Below are 27,509 nucleotides of genomic sequence, written 5' to 3'. Positions count from 1 at the left end.
CATGCACCGGCTGGATGGGGCACGCCAGACACCCGAAACGTCTGTTGTTTCATAAAGCACACCAAATAATCACCTCAACCAATCAATCAACCAATCAATCAATTTTATAAAGCGCTTTTCTAGCTGCAACAGCCACTTTACCGTCTCCACATCCAGCAACAGCTGCGAGAGTTGAGGGGGAACAAGGGATGCGGCAGGGCTGCTCTTGCTCCCCTGTACTGTTTATTCTAGGTGCAGAATTGTTGGCTAGTTTTATAAAAGACAGTCCAGACATTGAGCCTTTAAGTTGGGGGGGGGCAATCATCTGGTCATAACTCAGCCGGCAGATGACACCACAACCTCCTCCGTCATGGGGTCAGAACAGACCCCTCTGCTGATCTAGAAGACGGATGAGTTTTCTGGAGCAGCTGGACTACGCCTCAATTTAACAGAAAGTAAACTTAAAATGACTTTCATTTTAAAACCAACAGCAAATAGTATTATTAGACGTTTTTATACTTGTAACAGTTTTGCTGAAGAAAAACACGTTTTCTCCAGACAGCCGGTCAGTCAGCAGAGCCCGTGGCTCCCCGGGGCTCCTGCTCCTGCTCCTGCTGCACGCGGAAACGGGACTGTTGGCCACGTGCACACAATGTCACGTCTATTCCATCAGGAAAAGAGTGTTTTTGAGGAGTCCCTCTGAATTTAAACTATTTCAAGGTTCTTGGCGGGGAGGCCGGATCTGCTCCACCGTGCACAAAAACCGTTTTAAGCAGTTGGACAATGCGGACGTCAGCATGACCCCAAAGTCCACTAGGAGAAGTTACCGAATTTGGGATCTTTTAGCCGTGCGTGAAGACGTTATGGCCCCCGCCATAACGCCCCGAGCGCACCAGCTCTCTCAGCGCGTCTGTTGTTTGCTCCCCGGCCGCGGCGCGTCGGGCGGCAGGAGGAGGAGGAAGAGGAGGAGGAGGAGGAGTCTGTCCGGCGGAGGAGGACTTTTAGAGGTCTGTTGGCCGGCTCGGCTCCGTATTCTCCATCATGTCCATCATGTGGGCTCTTTGCCTCCTCTCTCTCTCCATCCTCTCCGCGTCCGCCGGCCGCGTCGCGCGCAGCTGCGGCACGTGCGACCCGGCTGTGTGCGCGCCGCTGCCGGCGGAGGGCTGCGCGGCGGGCGCGGCGCTGGACTCCTGCGGCTGCTGCTCGCTGTGCGCGGCGGCGGCGGGGGAGCGGTGCGGCGGGCGCGGCGCGGCCGCCAGGCGCTGCGGCTCCGGGCTGGAGTGCGTGAAGAACGACCGGGACAAGAAGAGCAAGCTGGGCGTGTGCGTCTGCAAGGCCGACTACGAGGTGTGCGGCTCCGACGGGGAGACGTACAGGACCGGCTGCGAGCTGAAGTCCGCCGGCGTGAGGGCGGCGGCCGAGGGCAGAGCCGAGATCCGGATCCAGAGCAAGGGCAAATGCCCAACAGGTGAGGGCCGGAGACAGACGGCAGCCACGTGTGTTCACACAGCCGCGCAGAGCCCGCTAGCGGGACACACTCACACAACCGGTCGAGGGCACCGGAACACCAAACGCTGACTGTTAGTCACTGGCTTGCCGGGATCAGGAGACGGACCGGCGGCCCCGAACCTTCACAATGACACACACACACACACACACACACACACACACACACACCAGGAGAGCCTTCGGTAAGAGCGGCTGTGGTGGACTTAAGTGAAGCTTCAGCTCCATATTCAGGCGTCACTCTGCTTTTACATTTCACCGCCGTCTTGTCTGGTCATGTTGTTCACCACGACGTGAACCCACAATGCAGACATCATTGTTCTACATGGGTGGCGCAGTGGTTAGCGGGGTCGCCTCACAGCAAGAAGGTCCTGGGTTCGAGCCCCGGGGTAGTCCAACCTTGGGGGTGGTCCTCTGTGTGGAGCTTGCATGTTGTCTGTGTGTGTGTGGGCCCTGTGATGGCCTGCTGGCCTGTCCAGGGTGTCTCCCCACCTGCCGCCCAGTGACTGCTGGGACAGCCTCCAGCGTCCCCGCCTCCCTGAGAGCAGGAGAAGCGGTGTGGACGATGGATGGGTGGGTGGACTATCCACAGCCGTTCACCGCAAAGTGTGGAGAGAGAGTCTTATCTCGTGAGTCCCACCCAAATCACTGCACAAGCAAACCTGTTTTGCCAAGCCGTCCTTCCTCTGACGTCCTGCGTGCCGTCCCAGCAGACAGCAGGCCGGAGGCTCCTCGTGCCGAACCCGGAGCAGCTCCACACAGCACACGCTGACCCGCTCCACACAGCACGCGCTGACCCGCTCCACACAGCACACGCTGACCCGCTCCACACAGCACACGCTGACCCGCTCCACACAGGTTTTCATGTGTCGCTGTAGAAAATCCCTCACAAACGAGTCAACACACCACCAGGACCACCGGTCCGGTCCGGTCCACCACATCCACTCCAATCCAAGGCTTATTTCTGCATCTGACCTTTTGAAGGATAAGTTCTGTACTGAACAACACGTTAAGGGTTCTTCTGGGGCGCTGAGCTGCGACGAGACGGGGAGCAGGTCGGTCTACACAGTGAATTAGAGGAACAAAGGAAGAGGAGTTAAATCTCTTTCCAAAGATCCATTCTGTCTTTCCCAGCTCTAAAGTCCAGAGCTGACATGTTGAATTCCAGGCCAGGGTGTGTGTGTGTATGGGGGTGGGGGGTGGGGTGGGGTGGGGTGGGGGGGCTCCTCTTTGTAAAGAATATGGGCTCTCCATCAAACAGAGGGGCCTCCCTTAGCAACACACAGACACTGTGTTGGTTTAAGGCAAAGCCAGTTTACCGTGTAGACCAATGAACCTTCACATTGTCCATCATATCTACATGCCGGATTATGGCCTTACAGAAGACAGAGAGGGAGAGAGAGGGAGAGAGTGAGAGGGAGAGAGAGAGAGAGAGAGAGAGAGAGAGAGAGAGAGAGAGAGAGAGAGAGAGAGAGAGAGAGAGAGAGAGAGAGAGAGAGAGAGAGAGAGAGAGAGAGAGAGAGAGAGAGAGAGAGAGAGAGAGAGAGAGAGAAACAGAAACAGAGAGAGAGAGGGAGACAGAAACAGAGAGGGAGAGAGGGAGAGAGAGACAGAAACAGAGAGAGAGACAGAAACAGAGAGGGAGAGAGAGACAGAAACAGAGAGAGAGGGAGAGAGAGACAGAAACAGAGAGAGAGAGAGACAGAAAGAGAGAGAGGGAGAGAGAGACAGAAACAGAGAGAGAGAGGGAGAGAGAGAAACAGAGGGAGAGAGGGAGAGAGAGACAGAAACAGAGAGAGGGAGAGGGAGACAGAGAGGGAGAGGGAGACAGAAACAGAGAGAGAGAGGGAGAGAGAGACAGAAACAGAGAGGGAGAAGGAGAGAGAGACAGAAACAGAGAGGGAGAAGGAGAGAGACAGAAACAGAGAGAGGGAGAGGGAGACAGAAACAGAGAGGGAGAAGGAGAGAGAGACAGAAACAGAGAGGGAGAAGGAGAGAGACAGAAACAGAGAGAGGGAGAGGGAGACAGAAACAGAGAGGGAGAGGGAGACAGAAACAGAGAGAGAGAGGGAGAGAGAGACAGAAACAGAGAGGGAGAAGGAGAGAGAGACAGAGAGAGAGACAGAAACAGAGAGAGAGAGGGAGAGAGAGACAGAAACAGAGAGAGAGAGGGAGAGGGAGACGGGGGGGGGGGACAGAAGACCTCAGTTGATGTCAGAAAAGTCCCATGATTCAGTTGTAGAGGGTGAAAGGTCTGTGCCCTACTGGGGACCTGTCGGCGAAGGCAGAGCATCATGGGGTTTCACTGAGGCCCTGGACCACCAAGGTGTCAAACCTGAGTGTCCTCACAGTCCCTGTTTGTCAGTATAACAAGTCTGTGTGCGTCACCGGTTGTTTGTGACGTGTTGACGCACGGAGAGTTTGTGGTGGTCCAGCTCGGCTTCTCCGCCCTTGACCTCCATAAAGGGGATAAGCAGCTTAACTGAAAGTGAATTCTGAGTTTCTCAATGGGCTCAAGTAATTGCCAATCCACACAAAGTTTCAGAACGTCTCAAAGGGAAAAGCCACTGTGGGGAATGTCGAGGTAATCCTATTTCCAATAAACCAGCGGCATAGTTTCTGTCCGCCAGAAGCGCCTCTGATTACATTTCTTTCCCAAGGGAATCCCAAAACAACACACTGGATCCCCAAAGAGTACACAGAATTCCTCCCAGGTCACTGCGGGTCTGGTTTCACTGTTCCCGTCAATCACCCGCTCCGCACAGCGAGCCCGTTCTGCGTTGACATTTCAGACTTGTACCGCCCGCCCGTTAACATTCCACCACGAGGCACAGATCACCTTTACGCGTTGACGTGGAGCAGCCATTAATGTCTTCCATGGTGTCCTCGCAGCACCCGTGATTGTGACGGCTCCAGGCGAAGTGTACAACGTGACCGGCTCTCAGGTTTACCTGAGCTGCGAGGCCATCGGCATCCCCACACCGGTAGTCACCTGGAAGAAGGTAAGACCCCCACACCAGGCCGGTGCTGGTCTGCTCTGCACGGTGCAAACCGGCGGAGCGACCGCCGTCATCGGCAGCATATGCCTTAAACGTGATGTTAATACAGCCAGGGTTGAGGGCTCGGTTCCCCAGGGTTGAGGGCTCGGTTCCCCAGGGTTGAGGGCTCGGTTCCTACTGGGGCCAGACACACTAGAGTGTAATGCAGTCCGTTCTCTGCAAGCAAGCGAGTTAGTCTATGCAGCACATCTCATGCACAGGGCAATTCAGTGGGCTTCACACAAATAAAAACAGAAAAGGAACAACCATATAAATATAATATATTAGAGAGTAAATGAAAACAAATAGAAACAATCATATATATAGTAATTAAAAAGAGTAATATAATTAAAAGACAGGCACTGTATAAAGAAAATACAAAGTACAAAAAAATAGAATAAAAACATAGTCACCCCCCCACTGGGAGTGACTAGAGATCTACTTCCAGAACTGAAGTGCAGTAAGAATGAGGTGCAAGTTTTAATGCTCAATCATAGGCACAAGAAAAAAGACATGTTTTTACTCTAGATTTACAAACTGCTATATTTGGGGCACATGTAAGATCTTCTGGTAGTTTGTTCCGGTTGCATGCAGCATAGCAGCTAAACGCTGCTCCACCATGTTTGGTTTGGACTCTGGGCTGAACTACCTGACCTGAGTCCATGGATCTTAGAGCCCGACCCGGTTTATACTCCTCAAGCATGTCAGTGGTGTATTCTGGGCCTACACCATTCAGTGATACGTAGACAAGTAGCAGCACTTTAAAAGCTATTCTGTAACCAACTGGAAGCCAGAGTAAATATGTGAGGACTGGAGTAATTAATGTGCTCTGTTCTCTTGGTCCTGGCTAAAACTCTAGCAGCAGCATTTGCAATAAGCTGCAGCTGTTTAATGCTCTTTTTGGGGAGACCAGTTAAGAGACCCTTACAGTAATCAATTCTACTGGAAATAAAAGCATGGATGAGCTTCTCTTGGTCATTTTGGGATACCCTTGATTCCAGCTATCTTTTTAAGATGATAGAAGGTTGTTTTAGTGATTACTTTAATACAGCTGGCGAACATGAGATCTGAGTCTATTAAAACGCCAAGATTTCGGGTTTGGTCATTGTTTTTTAGAGCTCAAGACTTGAGTTGTTCATTTATAACAGTTCTCTTTGTTGCCAAACACAATAATCTCTGTTTTTCCTTATTTAATTGAAGTAAGTTTTGGCTCAACCAATTATTTATCTGCTCTGAGCAGTGACACGGTGAGTCTATTGGGGTGAGATCATCAGGTGACGGAGCCAGATATATCGGATCATCATCTGTGTAACTATGGTAATCCATGTTGTTGCTCTGAAGAATTTGGCCTAAAGGCAGCATGTACAGATTAAACAGGAGAGGTCCAAAGACGGATCCCTGGCGGATTCCGCATGTCATAGCCGCTCTATTAGATTCATAACTGCCAATGGTGACAAAGTAATTCCGGTCTTCTAAGTAAGACCTGAACCAATTAAGGACTGCTCCGGAAAGTCCTACCCAATGTTCCAGCCTGTCCAACAGTATTCTGTGATCTACAGTGTCAAATGCCGCACTGAGATCAAGTAAAACCAGAACGGATATTTTACGTGAGTCGGTATTCAGCCGCATATCATATAACACTTTTATAAGAGCTGCCTCGGTACTGTGATTCGGTTGGAAACCTGATTGATATTTGTCAAAATGACCACTTGAATTAAAAAAAATCGCTGAGTTGATTAGAAACAACTTTCTCCATGATCTTAGCTATAAGTGGAAGATTTGAAACTGGTCTATAGTTGTTTAACACAGAGGTATCCACAGTTCTCTTTTAGGGGTGGCTTAATGGCAGCTGTTTTTAGTGACTTTGGGAAAGTGCCTGATAGCAGTGAGCTATTAACTATTTGATGTAACTCAGTTTTTACAGAGTTGGAAATAGTTTTAAAAACACCAGATGGGACAACATGTTGATGATTTAAGATGCTGAACTGTTTCCGCTAGAGTTTCTTGATCAACAGTATTAAATTGTGACATAATGACCAGATTATTTCTAGGCAGTTGTAGAGACTGCATAGTTTTATTGCTTGACTGTGTGGCGTTGATGGTCTGTCTAGCAGTTTTAATTTTTCTTTGCAAGTCTCTGGTCATACTGTGACAGTATCGTCACACGCTCAACACTGATACTGTATTGCAAAATAAAAGCACATGCTGCTCCAGCGCTAACGTTTAGAGAGTTAAATCAATAGACATGTGTTAATACCAAAAAACCCTCAAAGCACAGAGGGCTTCAGCAGGCCACTTACTGTGTCGAAGGTGCCCTTTGGTTTGGGGTTAAAAAGAAATCGGATCGAATCCCCGTGTTACCTCCAGCTTGGTTGGGCGTCCCTACAGACACAATTGGCCATGTCTGCGGGTGGGAAGCCGGATGTGGGTATGTGTCCTGGTCACTGCACTGGCGCCTCCTCTGGTCGGTCAGGGAGCCTGTGAGGGGGTGAGGGGGAACTGGGGGAATAGCGTGATCCTCCCACATGTCACACCACTGTTATGCCGATGATACTCAGATCTATTTCTCTGCCAAACCCAATAACCTGAATCAACTGTCCCCCCTCCATGATTGCTTAGCTGCCACCCAAGAGTGGATGTCCCTTAATTTCCTCCATCAAAACTGAAATTCTCTTAATTGGTCCTGAGGACTTTGCCACTGCAGTCGATCAGATTATTGGTTCACTTCATTCAAACATCAAACCTACCGCTAAAAATCTTGGTATCATCTTTGACCAGAATATGTCCTTCGAGCACCATGTCACTAAGCTTGTCCAATCCTGTTTTCTTCAGGTAAGAAATATTGCAAAAATCAGAAATATCTTGTCTTTTAAGGATATCAAAAAATTAATTCACACTTTCATTTTCTCCTGTCTAGATTACTATAACTCCCTCTACTCTGGCCTCAACCAAGTTCCTTTAAATCGTCTACCGTTGGCTCAGAATGCAGCTGCTAGACTACTATCTAGAACTAGACTACGAACTAGGACTAGCCGTAGGTCCCATATTACCCCTATTCTTGCATCCCTCCATTGGCTTCCCGTAAAATTCAGAATAATCTGTAAGATCTTATTCATTAGATTTAAAGCACTGCATGATCTTGCCCCCAGTTACAATTCTGATCTCACTCCTCATTGCACTTCCCGACCACTCCGATCCTCAAACCTTGGTCTTTTATCCATCCCTCACTCCAACTGCAAAACAAAAGGTGACCACACCTTTGCAGTTTTAGCACCAAGCCTCTGGAATAATCTTCCCCAATCCATTAGACCCGCTGAATCTTTGGACTGTTTAAAGTGGCTTCTAAAAAACCATCTTTTCAGGCAAGCCTTTTTATAGATTCCCACCCCTGCCTTCTGTTTTGCTTTGTTTTGTTTTGTTTTTAGCTTGGCCTGTTACGCCCTATGCCATGTCTTATATATTCATTCAATTTATTTTATGTATTTATTCATATTTTGTGTATTGAGTTTAAAACACTTTGTAACTATGTTTTTTTAAAAAATTATTATTATTATTTATCCCCCCCCCCTTTTTCTTCCCAACTGTACTGAGCCATCCCGGTCTCTGCTCAACCCCCCCTGCCGATCCGGGGAGGGCTGCAGACTACCACATGCCTCCTCCCATACATGTGGAGTCACCAGCCGCTTCTTTTCACCTGGCAGTGAGGAGTTTCACCAGGGGGACGTAGCGCGCAGGAGGATCACGCTATTCCCCCCAGTTCCTCCTCCCCCTGAACAGGCGCCCCAAACGCCCAGAGGAGGCGCTAGTGCAGCGACCAGGACACATACCCACATCCGGCTTCCCACCCACAGACACGGCCAACTGTGTCTAAAGGGATGCCCGACGCGGGGATTCGAGCCGGCGACCCCCAAGTTAGTAGGCAACGGCATATACTGCCACGCCACCCAGATGCCCCCAACTGCGTGTCTTTAAAAGTGCTTTATAAATAACATTTTATTTATTTACTTTTGTTTTCTGTGCCACAAATTTCATGGGGGGTTGCTGGAGCCTACTACTACTACTACCACTACTATTATTATTGCAACAATAGTAATAATTTATAATTATAAAATGCTTGTCATCAAGGAAAACGTGTAATTAGAATACTAATTAGCACTAATCACTGAGCAACTGAAAACATTGAAGAGCTGTGAAGCGCAGCAGTGTGCATGCAGTGGTGCAGCTGCTGTGGTGACTTTGTGTGCCCACGAAAATCGAAGGCCCGTCCCACTGATTTGCTGTAGAAGCGGGTCTGGAGGTACCAGGCAGAACACACACTCGGCCCTCACACACACACACAGACACACACAGACACACACACAGCTCAGTGACGTCAGCAGCCGGAGTTGTTTTCTGCAAGTAGGGGAAGGACGTGTTTGTGTTACGGTCTTCCTCCCCTCGCGGCTGTTCTGCTGGAGATGCTGAGCACGGCTCTACTTCCTGCTGTTTTGTGTGCTGGACCAGGTATTTTTAGAAACAGTGTCTGTCACTGATGTGAAATCCCCCCCACCCCCCAAACAATAAGACAGGAAATACAAGGTGTGCCATATCCTGCTCTATAACGTGTCTGACCATGCCCTGACATTTAAAGATGTAATTTTCAAACATTAAAAAAATGCCATATTTGAAAGCTTTTCCCACTGGCATTTCCCAGGCAACAGTCACTCGGTGCACTGGTGTCCTATAATTGTTCCTCTATATGATATTTTTCACTCATGCCGGTGGGATCCACCATCCCCACCAAGTGTTCAAATGTAATGGTGTATGCACAAGAGGTGTGTTGTGGAGTCTGCCACGTGTAGAAGAGAAAGTGATGGGGGCTAAAATTCAGAGCTGAATGTCATCCGAGTGTTTAACCAGGTTTAATGAAACGTTTGATGGGGTTTGATATGTTGGTCGTTATTACGAAGTCGAACGACACTGCTGATCAATCTTCTTCTTCCAAAATACGCACGCTACTGCTGGGTCATCGTCTTGCCATAATGCACAGCCGTGATGGTGTTCCGCCAAATTCTGCAACCCTCAAAAATCAACCCAGTGCGTAACTGTAGTCCACTGACTTCCGGTTTCTACTGCAGCGGTCATACCAGTTTCCTGTTTGTTGGCGTGTGCTGTGGACAATGGCATATTTTTCGCGATACCTGCAAGATTTACCATGGATACATGTCAACCACATGCACACAACTGTCCGCACACTTTCACCTGCACCTACCAGCAAACGGGGGAAAAGTTTCAAGTTGTACATATCAAGTTACGTCCACGACTATGAGGATGAGGATGCTCATCCTCAAACTTTTCACCCGTTTGCTGGGAGGTGCAGGTGAAAGTGTGTGGACAGTTGTGTGCATGTGGTTGACATTTATCTCTGGTAAATCTTGCAGGCATCGCGAAAAATATGCCATTGTCAACAGCACACGCCAACAAACAGGAAACTGGTATGACCGCTGCAGTGGAAACCGGAAGTCAGTGGACTACAGTCATGCACAGAGTCGATTGTGACCTGCACACGAACGCTTTCTCTGTGTGCAGGATCCAGTTTGTTTTGAATGTGGGATTTCCGGTATGTAGACAAACTATTGTGACCCCCAGTCACAACAGATGTCGCCAAATCCACCAGACCTGAAGAAATGAAGGATAGCTGTTTTAAAAAAAAGAAAGAAGCTCCATTCTGCCCTGTAACTGTCCAGCTCCATAATCCTGTCCTTAAATTTAAAAGAGCAGATAAATCTGATTGGTTTTATTCCTGAGTCCAGATGAACCTCTCTGGTATCTGAATGTACCGAGCACGCTCCCAGTTCACTGTCAACAGCGACCTGCGGCGAGACCCTTCCGGCCCTCCCAGAAACAAATCACAGCTTGTTTTTCTGGCGCTCCAAAGAGAAAGAAGGAGGTGGAAGAGTGATGAGTGAAGAACTAAGAGAGAGGAGGCAGAAACGAGGGAGTGGAGAAAATATGGAAAGAGGACAACTCTTAACTTGTCTCACCAGAGTCAACAAGATGGAGGAAGGAGGGGGAGAGAGAAATGAGAAAAGAGGGAGAGAGAAAGAAAGAGAGGAAAAATAGAGAAAAATAGGGAGAGGCAGAAAAGGAGAGTAAAAGAGAGGAAGGCGAAGAAAAATGAGGGCGCAAGAGAAAAAAGGGGCAAATCAAGAAGAGAAGGAAAGAACAGAGCAAAATAGAAAATGACAGCACAAAAGAGAAAAGAGAAAGAAAGGGAAATAGTGAAAGAGAACAAAGAAAAAGAAAAATAGGGAGAGGAGAGCAAAAGAGCCAGTGATGAAAAATGAGAGGCTGTACCAACACCAGGAAGTAGACAGAGCCTCATGTTCTCACAGAACGTGATGAAGACACAGAAATTCAGAAATATTTCTTTGCAAATTAAACACAAAACCTTCAACACTAAAGCACAATGTGTAGCTGTCTATGACTGCACCACAAGTTTCACACACATTTGGAATGGATATAATATAATATAATATAATGTAATGTAATATAATGTAATGTAATATAATATAATGTAATATAATATAATGTCTTACAGTGATGTTGTACAATGTTATTTCAATTTATCTCAGATCTCTTTCTGTTTGTGGGAGGTAATTCTGACATTCACCAGCTCAACAAACAACCTGTCCCTACTTCCCCAAAGCCAACAGGACTCGTGTGTTTAGATATATGGGATCAGGAAGGTGACTGAAATAAAGCTCCCACCAGCGGAACAATGGAACGGAATCCATTAAGTTTTGAACAACAATTCAAAAAAGTCATATCTTATATTATCCATCCATCCAGCCATTATCCGAACCGCTTATCCTGCTCTCAGGGTGGCGGGGACGCTGGAGCCTCTATTATACCATAATATAATATATGACTTTTTTGAACTGTTGTTCAAAACTTAATGGATTCAGTTTCACTGTTCCGTTCAGCCGGCGCATTTCCAGAGTGTCCAGTGACAGCGAAGTCCGTGAAAACAACACACAATTGCCAGGGGGATTCAGAAGCCTGAGCTCTTACTGCCCATTAAGATTTTCTTGGCGAACAGCCAGAGGCACCCCTGAGCCAGAGCAGCGGAGGAGGCAATGGGATCTTCTATTGAAGTTCCGCCACAGCTTTGCTGCTAATCCAAATGATGCAGGCAACAAATCATTGGAAGACTTGTCCCACCCTTCAGCAACCACGCCGCCTGCCACCAGTATGACAGGAAGCCGCTAAACGGGCTTTGGCAGAGATGCAAGCTGCTTGCATCACTGAGTCGTCAGTTAGTCCATGGGCCTCACTTGTGGTCATGGGGTCCAAGAAAGATGGGACTTGGAGGTTGTGTCAACTACCGGCAGCTATGATGTGACCACCAAGGACTCTTACCCGATGCCCAGAATAGACGAATCCCTGGACTTGATGGCAGGGTCTACCTGGTTCTCCTCAGTAGATCTGTGCTCTGGCTATTGGCAGGTGGCTGTGGCCGTGGCTCCTGAGGATACGCACAAGACAGCATTTACTACTGGCAGGCGGTTGTGGCAGTTTCAGACCATGCTGTTTGGGCGGGCCACCTTCGATAGATTGATGGAAAGGGTACTGTCTGAGATGCCTCCTGAATGCTGTCTTGTTTACCTCAATGACCTGCTGGCACATGGACCGGATATTGTGACAGCATTGAGGACCCTAGAAGAGGTTTTGAAAAGGGTCACAAACACAGACCTCAAGCATCACCCAGAGAAGTGCAAGCTGCAACAAGAGGTGTCCTTCCTTAGCCATAAAGTAAGCAGTGAGGGCATGAGAACGGAAGATGAAAAGGTAGCTGTTGTCTAGGATTGGCTACGCCCAGAAAACCTTAAGTGGCTGACAGCATTCATAGGGTTGGCATCTTATTACCACCTATTTATGGCCAATTTTGAAACAGTGGCAGCTCATTTACACCGGCTTATGAAGAAAGGTGTTTGAGTGGGTTAACGACCAACAGCAGGCCTTTGAATCCATCAAGAAGATCTTCTGTGAGGCGCCTGTGCTGGGCACCCCTGACCCAGAGCAGCCATTTATCCTAGACACTGATTCCAGTGATGAGGGCCTTGGGGCTGTTTTGGCCCAGGATTCTCCAGATGGTGAGTGAGTCATAGCTTACTATAGATGAAGTTTAACTAAAGAAATTATTGCGCGGCTCGTCGGGAGGTGCTGGCAGGTTTTGAAGCCACAAAGCAGTTCTGCCACTACCTCTGTAGCCCTCCATTTGCTATCCGCACAGACCATGCTGCTTTGAAGTGGCTTCTTTCCTTCCACGAACTGGAGAGCCAAGTCACCCACTGGACTGAACAGCTTCATGTTTTCCAATACACTATGCAACATCGGGAAGTGGTAAGCCGTCAGAAGTTGATCTGCTCACTCCCGTCCTCTACCAATCAAGTGATTGTTCATGTGGGGACAAACTATTCTGCTCATCAGCAGTCTGAATTAACCAAAAAGAAATTTATTGACCTTTTCAGCTTTTTAAGTACTTGTGGAAAGTCTGTTTTTATTTTAGGCCCTATTCCAACACTGGCCCACGGAGCAGGGCGTTTCAGCAGAATCCTCAGCCTGCACACGTGGCTCGCCTCCACCTGCAGAGCTCACAATATAGGGTTTATTGACAATTTTAATCTGTTTTGGGATAATTTCTCTCTCTTCAGAACTGATGGGGTCCACCCAAACAGACCGTGTAGCCGGATGCTAGCAGCCAACCTGCAGCATGCTGTACAGTCGTCTCTACGTGACTGACTGTTAACATCCCACACTTCCCTCATGGAACTTCCAGTTCTACCTATTGGTGGCACCCCACAGTACTGTTCCGCCCACTAGCTTCCTCCACTGGCCTCATCTGTCATTAACCCTCTCACTGGGAGTTTTCCCCATACAGACTATTGTTAGGCACTGGGACTTTCATCAACATGACATATCTAATAGTAGAAACAACAACAACCGAATATCTAGGGCAAATATCTGCAACTTACATCCTATTTGCTGTATTCCCGTTGGTTTTAACTCTGCTTTGACACCAAACAATTTTGGCCTCTTGAATGTGAGATGTCTGAATAAGTCCCTTATCATTAATGATTTTACTGTTTCTAATAATCTGGACTTTTTTATGATTACTGAGACATGGCTGTCCCCTGGGGACACTGTTCCCCTGATTGAGGTTAGGCCCCATAATTTTTCATATTTTCATATTCCCAGGCCCTCTGGAAGAGGGGGTGGCCTATAGCTGTTTTTTATAAGTTAGGTCTTAAGTGCCATCAGTTCTGGTAATTTTACTTTTGGTAATTTTGTCTCCTTTGAGGTTTAAAACCTCAAAGGAGACAAAATGTAATCACTTTTTTTAAATCACTTTCCCTCCCCCTTTATGCTGCATCTTCATTTATTGGCCTCCTAATTCAGTTAGTTTTATTTCTGAGTTTTCTGATCTATCAGTTGTCATGCCAAAATATGACAGGGGGCTTATTCTCGGTGATTCGTGTGTGTTGTCCTTCTCATTCCCTGACCTCACATTTTTTGGATCTTATAGACTCTTTTAACCTCATTCAATCTGTTAAAGGGGCCACACATTCCAAAGGAAAAAAAATCTCTCGTGGCCGGGTACAGTGTGCAGCAGCGATGGTGGACACGCACTGGGCCCTTCCCGCAGATCTTCCCAGCTTCTCCTACCTCACACATCCCCACCCCCACCTGCCCCCCCCTCTCAGCCCCTTGCCCACTTTTTAGCATTTTTGAAAATTATGCAGTGGATGGAGTTAGGGTCAGAACTGGGGGAGAAGTTCCACTTTAATGTTAGGATTCTTTTGTTCATCTTCAGAAGTATCAGTTGATTTTTTGTAACTGTTTCCACTTCTGGTGTGGGAAGATGGCGGCACAAATTCACGTTTGCAGTGGCCTCAACCATTTCCGGTGCGGGAAGATGGTGATGCAAATTCACATTTGCGGCAGCCTCACCCAGTACCGTCCATGCAGTGTCCACATCTGCATCTAAGTTTGTCTTCGTTTGACGGTTGGGAGAGCTGGCACTGGATCGGCTAGGAGAGCTTGGTCTGCTGCATCCTGTGGGCCAAGGGACCACGGCCCTGCCTGGAGCTGTGCCTGAAGCGGTAACACCAAGGGCAGTCTGACAGGACGTGGAAGCGGGGCAGGCTAAGCTAACTGCTAGCCCATGCAGACCAACAGTTCTGATAACACCAAGGGTGGTCTGGCGGCGGCCTCGCCTAGCCTTGACTGTGTTTTTAGTGTCATTGTGTGGGGTGTCGGGAGGTGTGTCCAAGGTGTCTGGTTGGGAGAGTTGGTGTTGGATCAGCTGAGGGAGCCTGGTCTGCCACGTCCTGTGGGCCCAAGGACCACGGCCCTGACCTGAGCTGTTCCCGAAGAGGAAACACCGAGGGTGGTCTGATAGGACGCAGAAGAGGGGCAGGCTAAGCTAACGCTAGCCCATGCAGACCAGCAGTTCTGACTGTCATCCTGGCTGGCGTTCATTCTGGACAGTGATTTTTTTTTTGTATGTGTTAGTTTGGATATATGTGTTCTTATAGTTCTTGTAGGTTTTGGATAAGTGTTTTTGTTTTTGTGTTGCACTGCTGTGGGCTGGGGGAAACGATGTGTAATTTCATTTCATGTGCGCAAGTGCATGAAATGAAATGACAAAGTGTTTCTCATTCTGATTTTAGCACCCCCTCTCGGAACTCAGGTTCAGCAGCTTGAGTTGATAATGACAGCTAGCTAGCTCGCTAACTAGCATGACGTAGCTGGGCAACTATTCAAAAACAGACCAGCTGATAGACTGATGATGACGTTTAATTGACCATCCAATCAAATCAGAGTATTAGATGATGTCATTTATCACTGGAAGCTGATTTATTTTCTGAAATGGTTTAATTTTGTTTGACAACCAGGAGGAGAGTTTCTCAAGGGGCTTTAGTGAGATTTTCAAGACAACAGTAGTTCTGGTATTTTGCGTAACTTAATAAACCCCGTTAAAAAATACAAGACTGGAAAAGATTATTTCATCGGAAGGATCTTTATGTTAAACTTTATGTACAATCTGAGTATTATCAGACAAAAATCTAAGTGAGTCTATGATAAAAAATTCATAGTACAGATGATTTATTTCGCCAGACTAGTGTGTAACTTTAAAAAAACAACAGGAAATGAAGGGGTCAAAGGTTTAAAATCTTTCCTGTTCCTCAGTGACCCAAATCAACAGTCCACTCATTAATATCCATAGAAAACTAGACTGACATGAATGGAAACCAATGGACCACAGCAGCTCTTCTGAGCCAATGAAGCCTTGTTAACTTGCCCGTTTTTACATGACCTGCATTTGAAATGAATTATTATAGTCACACTGTTTTGAAGTGACAGCAGCCCAGAAGCCCCATCTCATTTTTCATTCTTCTAATCCCAGATTTTATTTTCTGAACTGACCTTCAACCACAGCAACTATAGTTAGAATAACCTGTAAACAGAATGCGCTTGACTCACATGTTGGGAGTCTTCTGCAACCAGCTCTGCCCTCTGATAGTTTCTTGGTTTACACTTTAGTATTTTAGTTCACAATTAGTTTTTTTTTAACTCGTGTGATTTTTTTCCAAATTTTGTTTTGTGTTCATTGACAGATTGTCAGTGGGAAAGGGAAAATGGAACTCCTTCCTGGAGACAGAGAGAACCTCGCAATCCAAACCCGTGGTGGGCCAGAGAAACATGAGGTCACAGGCTGGGTACTGGTAGGTACCACACACACAATCTCACATCAGAATATAAAATTCACATTCAGCTCCACAGGACGGCGACATTTACAATTTCATTTGGCAGATGTTTTTATCCAAAGCAATGTACATCTGAGAGGTACTGTGCCTTGCAAAAGTATTCAACCCCCCTGACAGTCATCCCTAATTTCTGGATTATAAAAGATACTCACACATCTGTTCCAGAACAATATTATTTTTGTGAACCCATAAACTCTAAGAGCATGTTCCCAACGCCAAAATAAGTTATGTTTCGCTGACTTTTTTTAAAATCAATAAAAAACTAAAATATAGTGCTTGCATAAGTATTCAACCCCACATAACAATACTCTGTACACTACCCTTTTGCTGCAATAACAGCCATGATTCTTTTGGGGTAGTAAGCACAGACAAGCTTTGCACATTCTTCTGGAGTAATTTTTGCCCCATTCTTCTTGGCAGAATTTGTACAGGTCTTGCATGTTGGAGGGATGGTACCTCTGGACTGCGATTTTCAGTCTGTGCCACAGATTTTCAATGGGGTTGAGGTCCAGAATTTGACTTGGCCACTCCAAAACATTCACCTTTTTTGTTGCTGAGCCATGCCACTGTTGCTTTAGCCTTGTGCTTAGGACCACTGTCCTGCTGGAAATTGAACCTTCTCCCAAGCTTCAGTTTTATGGCAGACTGCAACAGGTTTTCTTCCAATATTTCCCTGCATTTAGCTCCATCCATTCTTCCCTCAATTTGAACGAAGTTCCCAGTGCCTTCAAATGAAAAGCAACCCCATAGCATTATGCTGCTGCCACCATGCTTCACTGTAGGGACGGTGTTTTTTAGGGCATGAGCAACTTTAATCTCATCTGACCACAAAACCTTTACCCACATCCTAACTGGGTCCCTCTCATGCTTGGTAGAAAACTCCAAGCGTGCTTTTATATGCATAGTTTTGAGCAGTGGCTTCTTTCTTGCCACCCTCCCATACAGGCCAGATTTATGGAGAGCCGTGATATGGTTGACTCATGCATATTTACTCCAGTTTCAGCCACTGACCTCTGGAGCTCCTTCAAAGTGACTGTAGGATCACCTGTGGCTTTCCTCACCAGCCCACGTCTTGCTTGCTCGGACACTGAGCTTTGAGGGACGGCCTGTCCTACAAAGCTTCTGGGTGGTGTGATACAGCTTCCCCTTTCTGATAATGGATCCAACAGTGTTCCGTGGGACATCCAAACACTGGGATATTGTTTTGTATCCCTTTCCCACCTTCTGCATTTTAATCACTTTGTCTCTTACTTCAGTATTCTGCTCCTTTGTCTTCATTTTCTGATGGAGTTCACGCCCGGCTAATGAACTTTACACAGAGTGCTTTTTATACCCATAAACCAGACTGTTACTTTAATATCGTAAAGCTGCACACTAATTATGTTCAATTGTGTTAACCTGAGTTTGTTTTAGGAATAATTTGTCATATGTGTAAACTTGCAGCTTTCAGAGCACAAGGGGTTGAATACTTATTCAAGCACTATATTTTAGTTTTTAATTTATTAATAAAAAGTCAGCGAAACATAATTTAAGACACACTTGGACGAGTTTGGTGTGGAATCAGAATCAGAATCAGAACACTTTATTCATCCCTGAGTGGAAATTGGGTTCTATTACAGACACTCACGCTCTAATAACTAAAAACTAACAAAATAAGAAAATAGAAACAAGAAAAACAGAAACAAATAGAAATAAAAGCTAAAATAAGAAATGGAAATAAGAACAAAATATATCAACAAGCATGGTACACATAACACCCTATCTATACTGCACCACCGCAGCACAAACAAAACCTGACAGGGCCAGTCCAATGACCATTAACTCCGAGTGTCTGACAGTCTGAGTCTGAGAGAGGCGTTGTAAAGTTTGATGGCCACAGGCAGGAATGACCTCCGGTGGCGCTCTGTGGTGCTTTTCGGCAGAATGAGTCTATTACTAAAAGTACTCCTGTGCCCAACCAGCACAGCATGGAGTGGGAGGGAGACATTGTCCATGACGGCACATAATTTAAACAGCGTCCTCCTCTTAGAAACCGTTGCCAGAGAATCCAGTTCCACCCCCACAACGTCACTGGCCTTGCGGATCAGTTTATTGAGCCTGTTTGCATCTGCTACCCTCAACCTGCTACCCCAACACACAACAGCAAACAGAAGAGCACTGGCCACCACAGACTCATTGAACATCCTGAGCATTGTCTGGCAGATGTTGAAGGACCTCAGCCTCCTCAAAAAGTAGAGACGGCTCTGTCCCTTCTTGCAGAGGGCCTCAGTGTTCTTAGGCCAGTCCAGTTTATTGTCTATATACACCCCCTGGTACTTGTAGTATTCCACAGTGTCCACGCTGATCCCCTGGATGGAGACAGGGGTCACTGGTGCCATTTCCCTCCTCAGATCAACAACCAGCTCCTTTGTCTTAGTCACGGTGAACTGCAGATTGTTCTGCTCAGACCATGTGACAAAGTTTCCCACCACAGCCCTGTACTCAGCCTGTAGTCAGGAAGAACTTGACTGGCCCGCACAGAGCGCTGACCTCAACCCCATCAATACAATATTATTGTATTTGTTGTCTCAACTACAGGACCTGGACATCAATGTCGGACTCCATAGGGATGATGGGCTAGCAATTTGTAACAAAACGCCAAGAGAGGTTGAGCAAATTAAGAAAACAATCTGCAAAATGTTGTCAAACAATGGGCTAAAAATCACTATTGAAGCAAACAAAAAACAAATGGACTTTCTGGACATCTCAATGGACCTTAGGAACGGCACATACAAGCCGTACATTAAGCCCAACAACACGTTGCAGTATGTTCATAGAGAAAGCAACCACCCACCCTACCTCTTGAAGAACATACCAGAAAGCATTAATAGAGGACTCTCAAAATGATCACCTAATGAGTCCATCTTCGATGAAGCTGCACCCCCATACCAAGATGCATTACAAAAGAGTGGCTACAATTTTAAGCTCAAGTACAACCCACCATTAACTACGGACTGCCAGCAAATCAACAAACGTCGCAGAAAATGAAACAACACCTGCTACAACCCCCCTACAGTCATACCGTGGCCACAAACATTGGTAAGCAGTTGTTTAACTTTTGGATAAGTGCTTTACCCCGGACCACCAACTGAGGAAGATATTCAGTAGGAACACCATCAAAATGAGTTACAGCTGCATGCCTAACATTCAACAAATAATATCGTCCCACAACACAAGAATCATGAACAAATTAATGACGCCTTCATCACAACCGGATTCCCCCAACTACAACTGCCGTGTGAACGACTCCTGGCCCCTCGAGGGAAAATGCCAGACGAAGGGAGTTATCGACCAAGCTACGGTGACGAGAAATGACAACGGCAAAATAGAGACATACGTCGGTTTAACATAGGGAACATTCAAAAAGAAGTTGAATGCACACATGTGTAGCTTTAGAAACAACCGTTTAAAGAATGTCACATCTTTAAGCCCTTATATTTGGTCATTGGCGGACAGAAACGTTAATTATTCAACCACCTGGAAAATCCTCTCAAAGAACAAATCATATTCAACCAGTAGTAAAATGTGCAATCTATGTCTCACTGACACATATTTTATCATCTGCAAACCACAAATGCCCACACTGAATAACAGCAATGAATTGACCAGCAGTTGCAGACATAGATATAAGCACCTATCTTGTAATTATAAATAAATTATTCCAACAGACCAATACCCCCCCCGCCATTGGACTGTTAGCGATCACGCATTTTTGAAATTTTAATGTCGCAACTCCGTTAGCAATCATGCCATTTTGAACTTTTGTATGTCGCACCTCTCCCTTCCCCATTGCACACTGTGCACGTGATGTGCATGATGAGGCAGTAAATGGTATGTCCTTCCTCGAGTAGCTTTATTGACAGCTGATGATTGCTTATGGCATGAAACAGGCTTGTACTGTCTCATAAAGAATTTACTTGACTCACTGGATTATATATATAGTACACACACACACACACACATATATATAAATATATATATATATATATATATATATTAAAGCTCAAAGTTGTTAAATGCATTTAACAACTTTGAGCTATAAAATATATCTTTGCTCCTGAATTGTTGTGCTCTTTTCTACAACCGAAGGTTTCATTGCAACAGCCTGTGGATACACACACACACACACACACACACACACATACATATATATAAAAGTTCGTGAAAAGAAACACTCAATGGTTTATATATATTGGTACATATAGTGAATTTGTACATATAATGTATATAATACACACACACACATATATATATATGCTAGATATGGAATCCTTGCTCATTTCATAGGAAATCATTGGCATTAGCAGATGTTTCGTTCAGTCCACGGGGGGAAAAACAATCAGCAGTGGTTCGCTGATGTTTGGGGTCAGTTATCTGGACAAACATAAAGACTGTATATCCTTCTGTAAACGATGTATTTATATTCAAAGAAAAAAAAACTTGTTTGGATAAAAACCCACTGCTCACCAGCAAACGCTCCTTGTTGGGTTCTTCGGATGTCTTCCAGTTGTCGAGGCTTTTCTCCGTCCACATGAGATGTTTGTGTCTCTCTCTAAACATCTGTATAGATGCCGGCCAGCAGTTCAGATCTCCCTCCTGCAGCAGGGTCTCATTGGCTTCATGTTTGTGTCTTCTGCAGTTTATATCTAAGCAGAACATCTGAGAAGATTACATCTGCCAGAGACCAGCAAAACGTGACCCTTAACCTCCATGTTTTGTTTGGTTTGTGCCTTCAGATCTCCCCCCTCACCAAAGAGGAGGCAGGCTCGTATGAGTGTCATGCTGCCAACTCCAAGGGCGAGGTGTCGGCCGTGGGAGCCATTCACGTGGTGGACTCCATTGATGACATCCCCATTAAGACAGGTACAAAAATACCTTATCCAACACCCCCGTCCTCCAGACCGCTCACTTGTCCACTGCCCACCACAGTCGTCTCTTTTTAGTTGACTGTAAGGAACGAGTCAGCAAAACAACAACCATGTTCGCAACGCACTAGAAATGCTAACGATAGCTAGCTGTTACAACAGCTAGCTATCATGAACAGCCAGTGGCGCCCCCAAGGGGTGGCCATGGCCACCCTGATACTATCCCTGGCCCCCCCGCTGGCCCCCCAGCCATGAGTCGCATATGCAGAATATGCTTCTGATTATGCATAATATGCTTCTATCTGATATTTTGCATTAGCTGCTGTTCATTTAAATCAATAATGTATATTTTTCTTAACTCTCATGTTGACAGTTTTCCACTAGGCTGTACAGTACACTACAGCAGCATCATAGAATTCCCCAAATTCAGTCATGGCTTTTGATTTTGGTGTGCCACCCCAAGATTTTCAGTGGCCCCATTTGGCCCCCCCGATGAAACATTTCTGGGGGCGCCACTGTGAACAGCTAGCTATCGTTACACTGGCCAAAAGGAGCTAGCAATTCAAAATAAACTGGTAATTAAAAATATTACCATATAATTATCAAGCGAAAGCATAACATTTAGAAAGCAAGGTGCTTACCGTCCCCGCTGCTCTCTCTCTGCCCCCCAAAACATCACACCGCTGCTTTGCATTATGGTAAAGGGCCGTTCTCCCAGTCGGCTCTGTGCAGAACTGTGGTCCACTGACTTCCGGTTTCTACTGCAGCGGTCATACCGGTTTCCTGTTTGTTGGCGTGTGCTGTTGACAATGGCATATTTTTCGCGATGCCTGCAAGATTTACCATGGATACACGTCAATCACATGCACACAACTGTCCACACACTTTCACCTGCACCTCCCAGCAAACCGGGGAAAAGTTTCAAGTTCTTGATATGCCATTGTCAATAGCAGACGCCGACAAACAGGAAACTGGTGTGACCGCTGCAGTAGAAACCGGAAGTCAGTGGACTACAGTTATGCACAGAGCCGATGGGGAGAACTGACCTTTACCATACCAAGACAAAGCGGAAGTATGTCGGCCATGTTTTTTTCCCCCCGTATATGACAGCAGTACTTGGCTGTTCTGAGAAGCCCATCTGGGATGGCTCTTCTCTTCCATCTCCATAAACATCCCTCGTTCCCACTGCATAAACAAGCAGAAGCGCTTCACACAAACTTTCCCCCCTTAACAGTTTTTTAGGGTTAATTTTCTCCCCAGGGCGACCCCCCCCACCCCCGGGTCACAGTGAACAAGCCGAAAGAAGAAGAAGAATCTACAACAGACTTCTGGTGCCGTAGACTTATAAACTGTGCACAAAATCCGACTACATCTCCACACCAGTCACTAGTCTGCGTTTATTATTTATACACTTTCCACGACCTTGCATTCCTACGCGTTCAGCTGGCAGGCCTGCCATGTGTATGTTCATGCACGGCTGTGTGTGTAAGCCCGTGTGCACGTCTGAATATACCCGTCCGCATGTACATGTGTGTGCGTTTCGGCCCTTTGTGCCCTGCAGAGATACCCATCCTGTTGCAACATGCTTTGGATTCCTCAGCCATCACATCACGCACACACACACACACACACACACACATACATGCATGCACAGACACACACACACACACATGGCAGGCCCGAGTGACTGTTGTGATAAGATGCTCATCGCTGGGTGTTAGTGGCAAGTTTTGACACATGTGCATGTAAAGATAAAAATCCGCTCCGGGGAACCGAAGCCGAGCTGGAGACAGTTAATAAGAACTGCTCTGGAAAGAGCTGAACTGAACTCTCAGTAGGGGGTCTGCAGTGAAGTGTGGTTCAACTTGTGTTTAATCTCTGAATAGAAACCAAAACACCAAGGACAAATTTGTCTCTGTTCCATCCGGGGTGGAAACTGGAGAGATCTCCCGAAATCCGCGTGTTAACTTGTTAATGTCCGTTACAACAGCAGTGACTCACACGGGGAGGCTGTGAAGGTTTTTCTTGAGAGTTTCGCTGATTTACGGCGAGGAGAAACTGGAAAGCATCTCCAGTCGCCGAGAATGAAAAGTGGCAAACTGAAAACGTCCCCTTACTGAGGAGGATGTCCCCTGACTGAGGATGTCCCCTTACTGAGGAGGATGTCCCCTTACTGAGGATGTCCCCTTACTGAGGAGGATGTCCCCATACTGAGGAGGATGTCCCCTTACTGAGGAGGATATCCCCTTAGTGAGGAGGCTGTCCCCTTTTACTGAGGAGGATGTCCCCTCACTGAGGAGGATATCCCCTTAGTGAGGAGGATGTCCCCTTACTGAGGATGTCCCCTTACTGAGGAGGATGTCTCCTTACTGAGGATGTCCCCTTACTGAGGAGGATGTCCCCTTTTACTGAGGAGGATGTCCCCTTACTGAGGAGGATGTCCCCTCACTGAGGAGGATATCCCCTTAGTGAGGAGGATGTCCCCTTACTGAGGAGGATGTCCCCTTAATGAGGAGGATGTCCCCTTAGTGAGGAGGATGTCCCCTCACTGAGGAGGATATCCCCTTAGTGAGGAGGATGTCCCCTTACTGAGGATGCCCCCTCACTGAAGAGGATGTCCCCTTACTGAGGAGGATGTCCCCTTACTGAGGATGCCCCCTCACTGAAGAGGATGTCCCCTTACTGAGGAGGATGTCCCCTTACTGAGGAGGATGTCCCCTTACTGAGGATGCCCCCTCACTGAAGAGGATGTCCCCTTACTGAGGAGGACATCCACCTGCAGCCCCCCAACACTACGGGGAAAGCCATTATGATGTCAAGTGTACCTACCGACACTCCAAAAGAAAGGCCAGGTGGAGGAAGGTGGAGGAAACCGTCAACATGTTTGGGGTGTAAATATGAAATGCGAATTTCTCACAGATGGGGGCCAAAGTTCACGTGTCGTTTACCCTGCTAAAGCGAAGCGGCCTCGCGTTCACAGAGAATGGAGGCGGCGTCCGGGTGGTGTAGCGGTCTATTCTGTTGCCCACCAACACAGGGATCGCCGGTTCGAATCCCCGTGTTGCGTCCGGCTTGGTCGGGCGTCCCTACAGACACAATTGGCCGTGTCTGCGGGTGGGAAGCCGGATGTGGGTATGTCTCCTGGTCGTTGCACTAGCGCCTCCTCTGGTTGGTCGGGGCGCCTGTTCGGGGGGGGGGGGGAATAGCGTGATCCTCCCACGCGCTACGTCCCCCTGGTGAAACTCCTCACTGTCAGGTGAAAAGGAGCGGCTGGTGACTCCACGTGTATGGGAGGAGGCATGCGGTAGTCTGCAGCCCTCCCCGGATCGGCAGAGGGGGTGGAGCAGAGACCGGGGCGGGGGGTAATAGCCTGGGTGCGTAAGATGGCGTCGTTCGACTCCCGACATCCGGGTACTTGTGCTGGTTTGCTGGGAGAAGAGATAGTTTTGTTTTACACCGGCTGTCTGCAGGACCTCCCTAAAATCACGGGCAACGGTCCACATCGCACCGTCAGCGCTTCCTCCGTAGCTCAGACGAGCAAAAAAGAAAATGCGTTTTAAGATGCATATTCCGAGCTACGTCGACAACTTCAAGGTCGGTAGAGGGCTACCTTTAGTCCGAGTGACCCTCACAATGTTGGAGGTAGACGGCTCGATCCAGCGCCAGTACATGAAACGCTCATAGGTGGTGTAAGCGGTTATGTTCTTGCCCGGTGCGGGATTCGATACGGGGTGTTCAGCACCACAAGGCCACGTCACTAACCGCTCGGCTAAAGGGCCAGACCAGTTAGCTAGCTAGGGGCTAACGGGTCTTATTAGTAGTTTACAGTAGTAAACCTTTGCACACAAGCCATAACACAAGACGTGGCAGTTTCACATTGCATCTCCTGTACCGTTGGTAAAGTATAGGCCAGTACTTCTGCAGTCTACTACGTGTGGGTGGGGGTGTGAGAGAGGCATGGTGGGGGGTGGGGGGGTGGAGAGACTGAACAGGTGAGTTGATCTGGCAGGGGCGATTAAATGAAACGATACAAATCAGACATACCTGTGTAAAACCGGATGTCCTCATCGGAACCTGCAAATCGCCCCAGGCTGGATGTGGACCGCAGCTAGACGGTGTCCGGTTGTTTCTGGAGCACTCCTGTTTGTTTCCTCATTGACTCGTTGTGGGCCAGGGCGTCGTCCAAAGCGGCAGGAGGAGGAGCCACGCAGTAGTTCTGCTCTCGCAGGCAGCTGCTGACGTCCACCTCATGATCAGAGGAGTCCAGGGCTGGCAGAGGGGCGACAGCAGGACGCTCCCGGTGCTCCCACACACCCAGGCCGGGTGCGGGTTTGGAGTACTCGTTCCGCGCAGGGTGTGGGGGCGGCTCCTTTCTTGGGCCTCCTAACACCCCTGCAGGCGGCACAGCGAAACCACCCGGTTCAACATGCCCACTGCACACTTCTGTACTCGTGGCGAATCTCCGCTAGCCACTTAGCTCTTTCCTCGCAGTTAGCGGGGGATGAACGGACACTCGGAAGAGAACTACAGCGCGCCGGATTCACGCTGCGGCACACAGCAGTGCTCCGTGGACCCGGTTCACCGCCTTCATACTGGAACGCCCCTTTTTTGCCCTGTTTGATTCATTGATTTTTTCGGGCGAAATTAAGATTTCGGACGGATAAGCTAGCAGCTAACTGACGACTCAGTAGGACGTAAGCATCCGGTTGTACCGGAAGTTGTTATGCAAACAGACACACCCGGAAGTTCCGCAGCGCGACATTTACGCGCCGAGCCTATTGGCCAAGTACAATTGGGGAGAAGGCGGGGCGGGGGGGGGGGTAAATAAAGAGGATGGAGGCAAAACAGCTTCCGGAGAGGTTTAACGTTAAGGCCCTGGGGTGGAAGAAGATGCTGCTGGTAGAAAACCGAGAATATCTCTGTTTCCTGATTCCTGAACCGAATGATGAGCAGTTTCTGTTTCTTTCACTCGCACCTCCTCCATACCAGACAGTGACGTCACGGCACGATGACAAGCTTGTTCAAGTGGATCCTGCTGGACGTGAGCGAGGAAGCCAAGTTTGTATTATTAATGCCCCCGTTTGTAACAGTTCATAGTTTACTGGTGGCCAGCAGGACAGCTCAGCCCAGTCAGGATTTAGTTTTGGGATATGGATTAGATGCAGTCATCTAAGCTGATCCACATGACCCAGGCAGCAGCATCCATCTGGTCTTTACTGATCTGTATTTTCTGTGGTTCTCTTTTCCAGTGACCAAAGATGACGAGCTGTAGAGGGCGACCGGGGCAGGATGAGAAGGTGGTCCCTCCATTTCACGTCCGTCACCAAGAAGCGTGCTCATCTTTAAATATGACGTGGAGAATTTCACAGATTGGTTCTCAAAACTCACAAGTCAAAGCAAATCATTCCCAATTCCTGCATTGTTGTTGGCTCTGGATGTTGAGGAAGCATTCCACATGTGTTTGTGTAAAGCCTGTTTTAATCCCTGGATATTTTTTTTCCCTCTTTTTAGTCGTTTTTATATGTAGTCTTTTTGTATAAACAAGATCAAGAGTGGTTGTTAAGCTGTTCCATCTTGCACCGATCTGAGCACCTTGCTTAAGCTGAGGGCCAGAAGTCCGTCACTGCAGGTAACGAGAGAGCGAAAACAAAGGTTTTATTCCACTTAAACGGGCGCTACTTTTCCTTTTAAAAGTCTCGCTAAGCACAAAGCGTTCGCTCTCTCCTTGGACGTGCCCAACAGGCTGAGAGATGGGAGCTGACAGACTAAGCCCCCTAACCAAACACTGCAGCCGGCTGCTCTAGACCGAGCTTAGCTCTCTAACCCGAGCGCGGCGTGCTGGACCTCGGACAGACACGCAGTCAGTGAGCTGAACAGGATTTAGAGTGGAATGTGGAGTCACACAAAAGGTGCTATCATTATAAATACTGATTTCTTCTCATGCTATCAAGCACAGACTAAGTCTTCTAGCGTTTTCATGTGTATGTCGTATGTCCCCATTTAACTTTGGAAGTTTTTATTGCTAATACAATGTCACTCTGATGGGGCTCGTGTTGTATTTCACTAATAAATAAGAACTAACTACACGGTGTGGGTATGAGTCAACCATGAGGTGCGGTCTACTATTCTAACACAACTTTACAGTTTTAAACATTCACACATTCATCCACAGATTTTTTTTTGGAAAAAAAAAACATTTATTCTAATTTTACAAAAGACCAAAGACAGCAAGCTCCTGCATGTCAACAATATAAAGATCACACAGACAC

General features: G+C 47.3%; 1 protein-coding gene across 1 annotated transcript; it reads left to right on the top strand.

Moving 5' to 3' along the window:
* The first annotated feature begins 994 nt into the window (after positions 1 to 994).
* On the top strand, positions 995 to 27,326 carry igfbp7 (insulin-like growth factor binding protein 7). The gene is made up of 5 exons (XM_056289008.1): positions 995 to 1,447; positions 4,378 to 4,487; positions 16,187 to 16,294; positions 21,112 to 21,238; positions 26,490 to 27,326. The coding sequence occupies exons 1-5, from the start codon at positions 1,021 to 1,023 to the stop codon at positions 26,510 to 26,512; spliced, it is 795 nt and encodes a 264-aa protein (XP_056144983.1). The 5' UTR covers positions 995 to 1,020; the 3' UTR covers positions 26,513 to 27,326.
* The last annotated feature ends 183 nt before the right edge of the window (positions 27,327 to 27,509 follow it).

The sequence above is a fragment of the Lampris incognitus genome, chromosome 1, assembly GCF_029633865.1.
Source record: "Lampris incognitus isolate fLamInc1 chromosome 1, fLamInc1.hap2, whole genome shotgun sequence".
NCBI classification, from domain to species: Eukaryota; Metazoa; Chordata; class Actinopteri; order Lampriformes; family Lampridae; genus Lampris; species Lampris incognitus.
The sequence above is the reverse complement of the archived record's forward strand: the minus strand, read 5'-3'. Positions and strand labels throughout refer to the sequence as shown.

Coding starts and splice junctions, on each gene's coding strand:
- igfbp7 (XM_056289008.1), top strand. CDS start 1,021: ATGTCCATCATGTGGGCTCTTTGCCTCCTCTCTCTCTCCATCCTCTCC. Junction 16,295..21,111: donor AGGTCACAGGCTGGGTACTG/GTAGGTACCACA, acceptor TTGTGCCTTCAG/ATCTCCCCCCTCACCAAAGA. Junction 21,239..26,489: donor TGACATCCCCATTAAGACAG/GTACAAAAATAC, acceptor TCTCTTTTCCAG/TGACCAAAGATGACGAGCTG.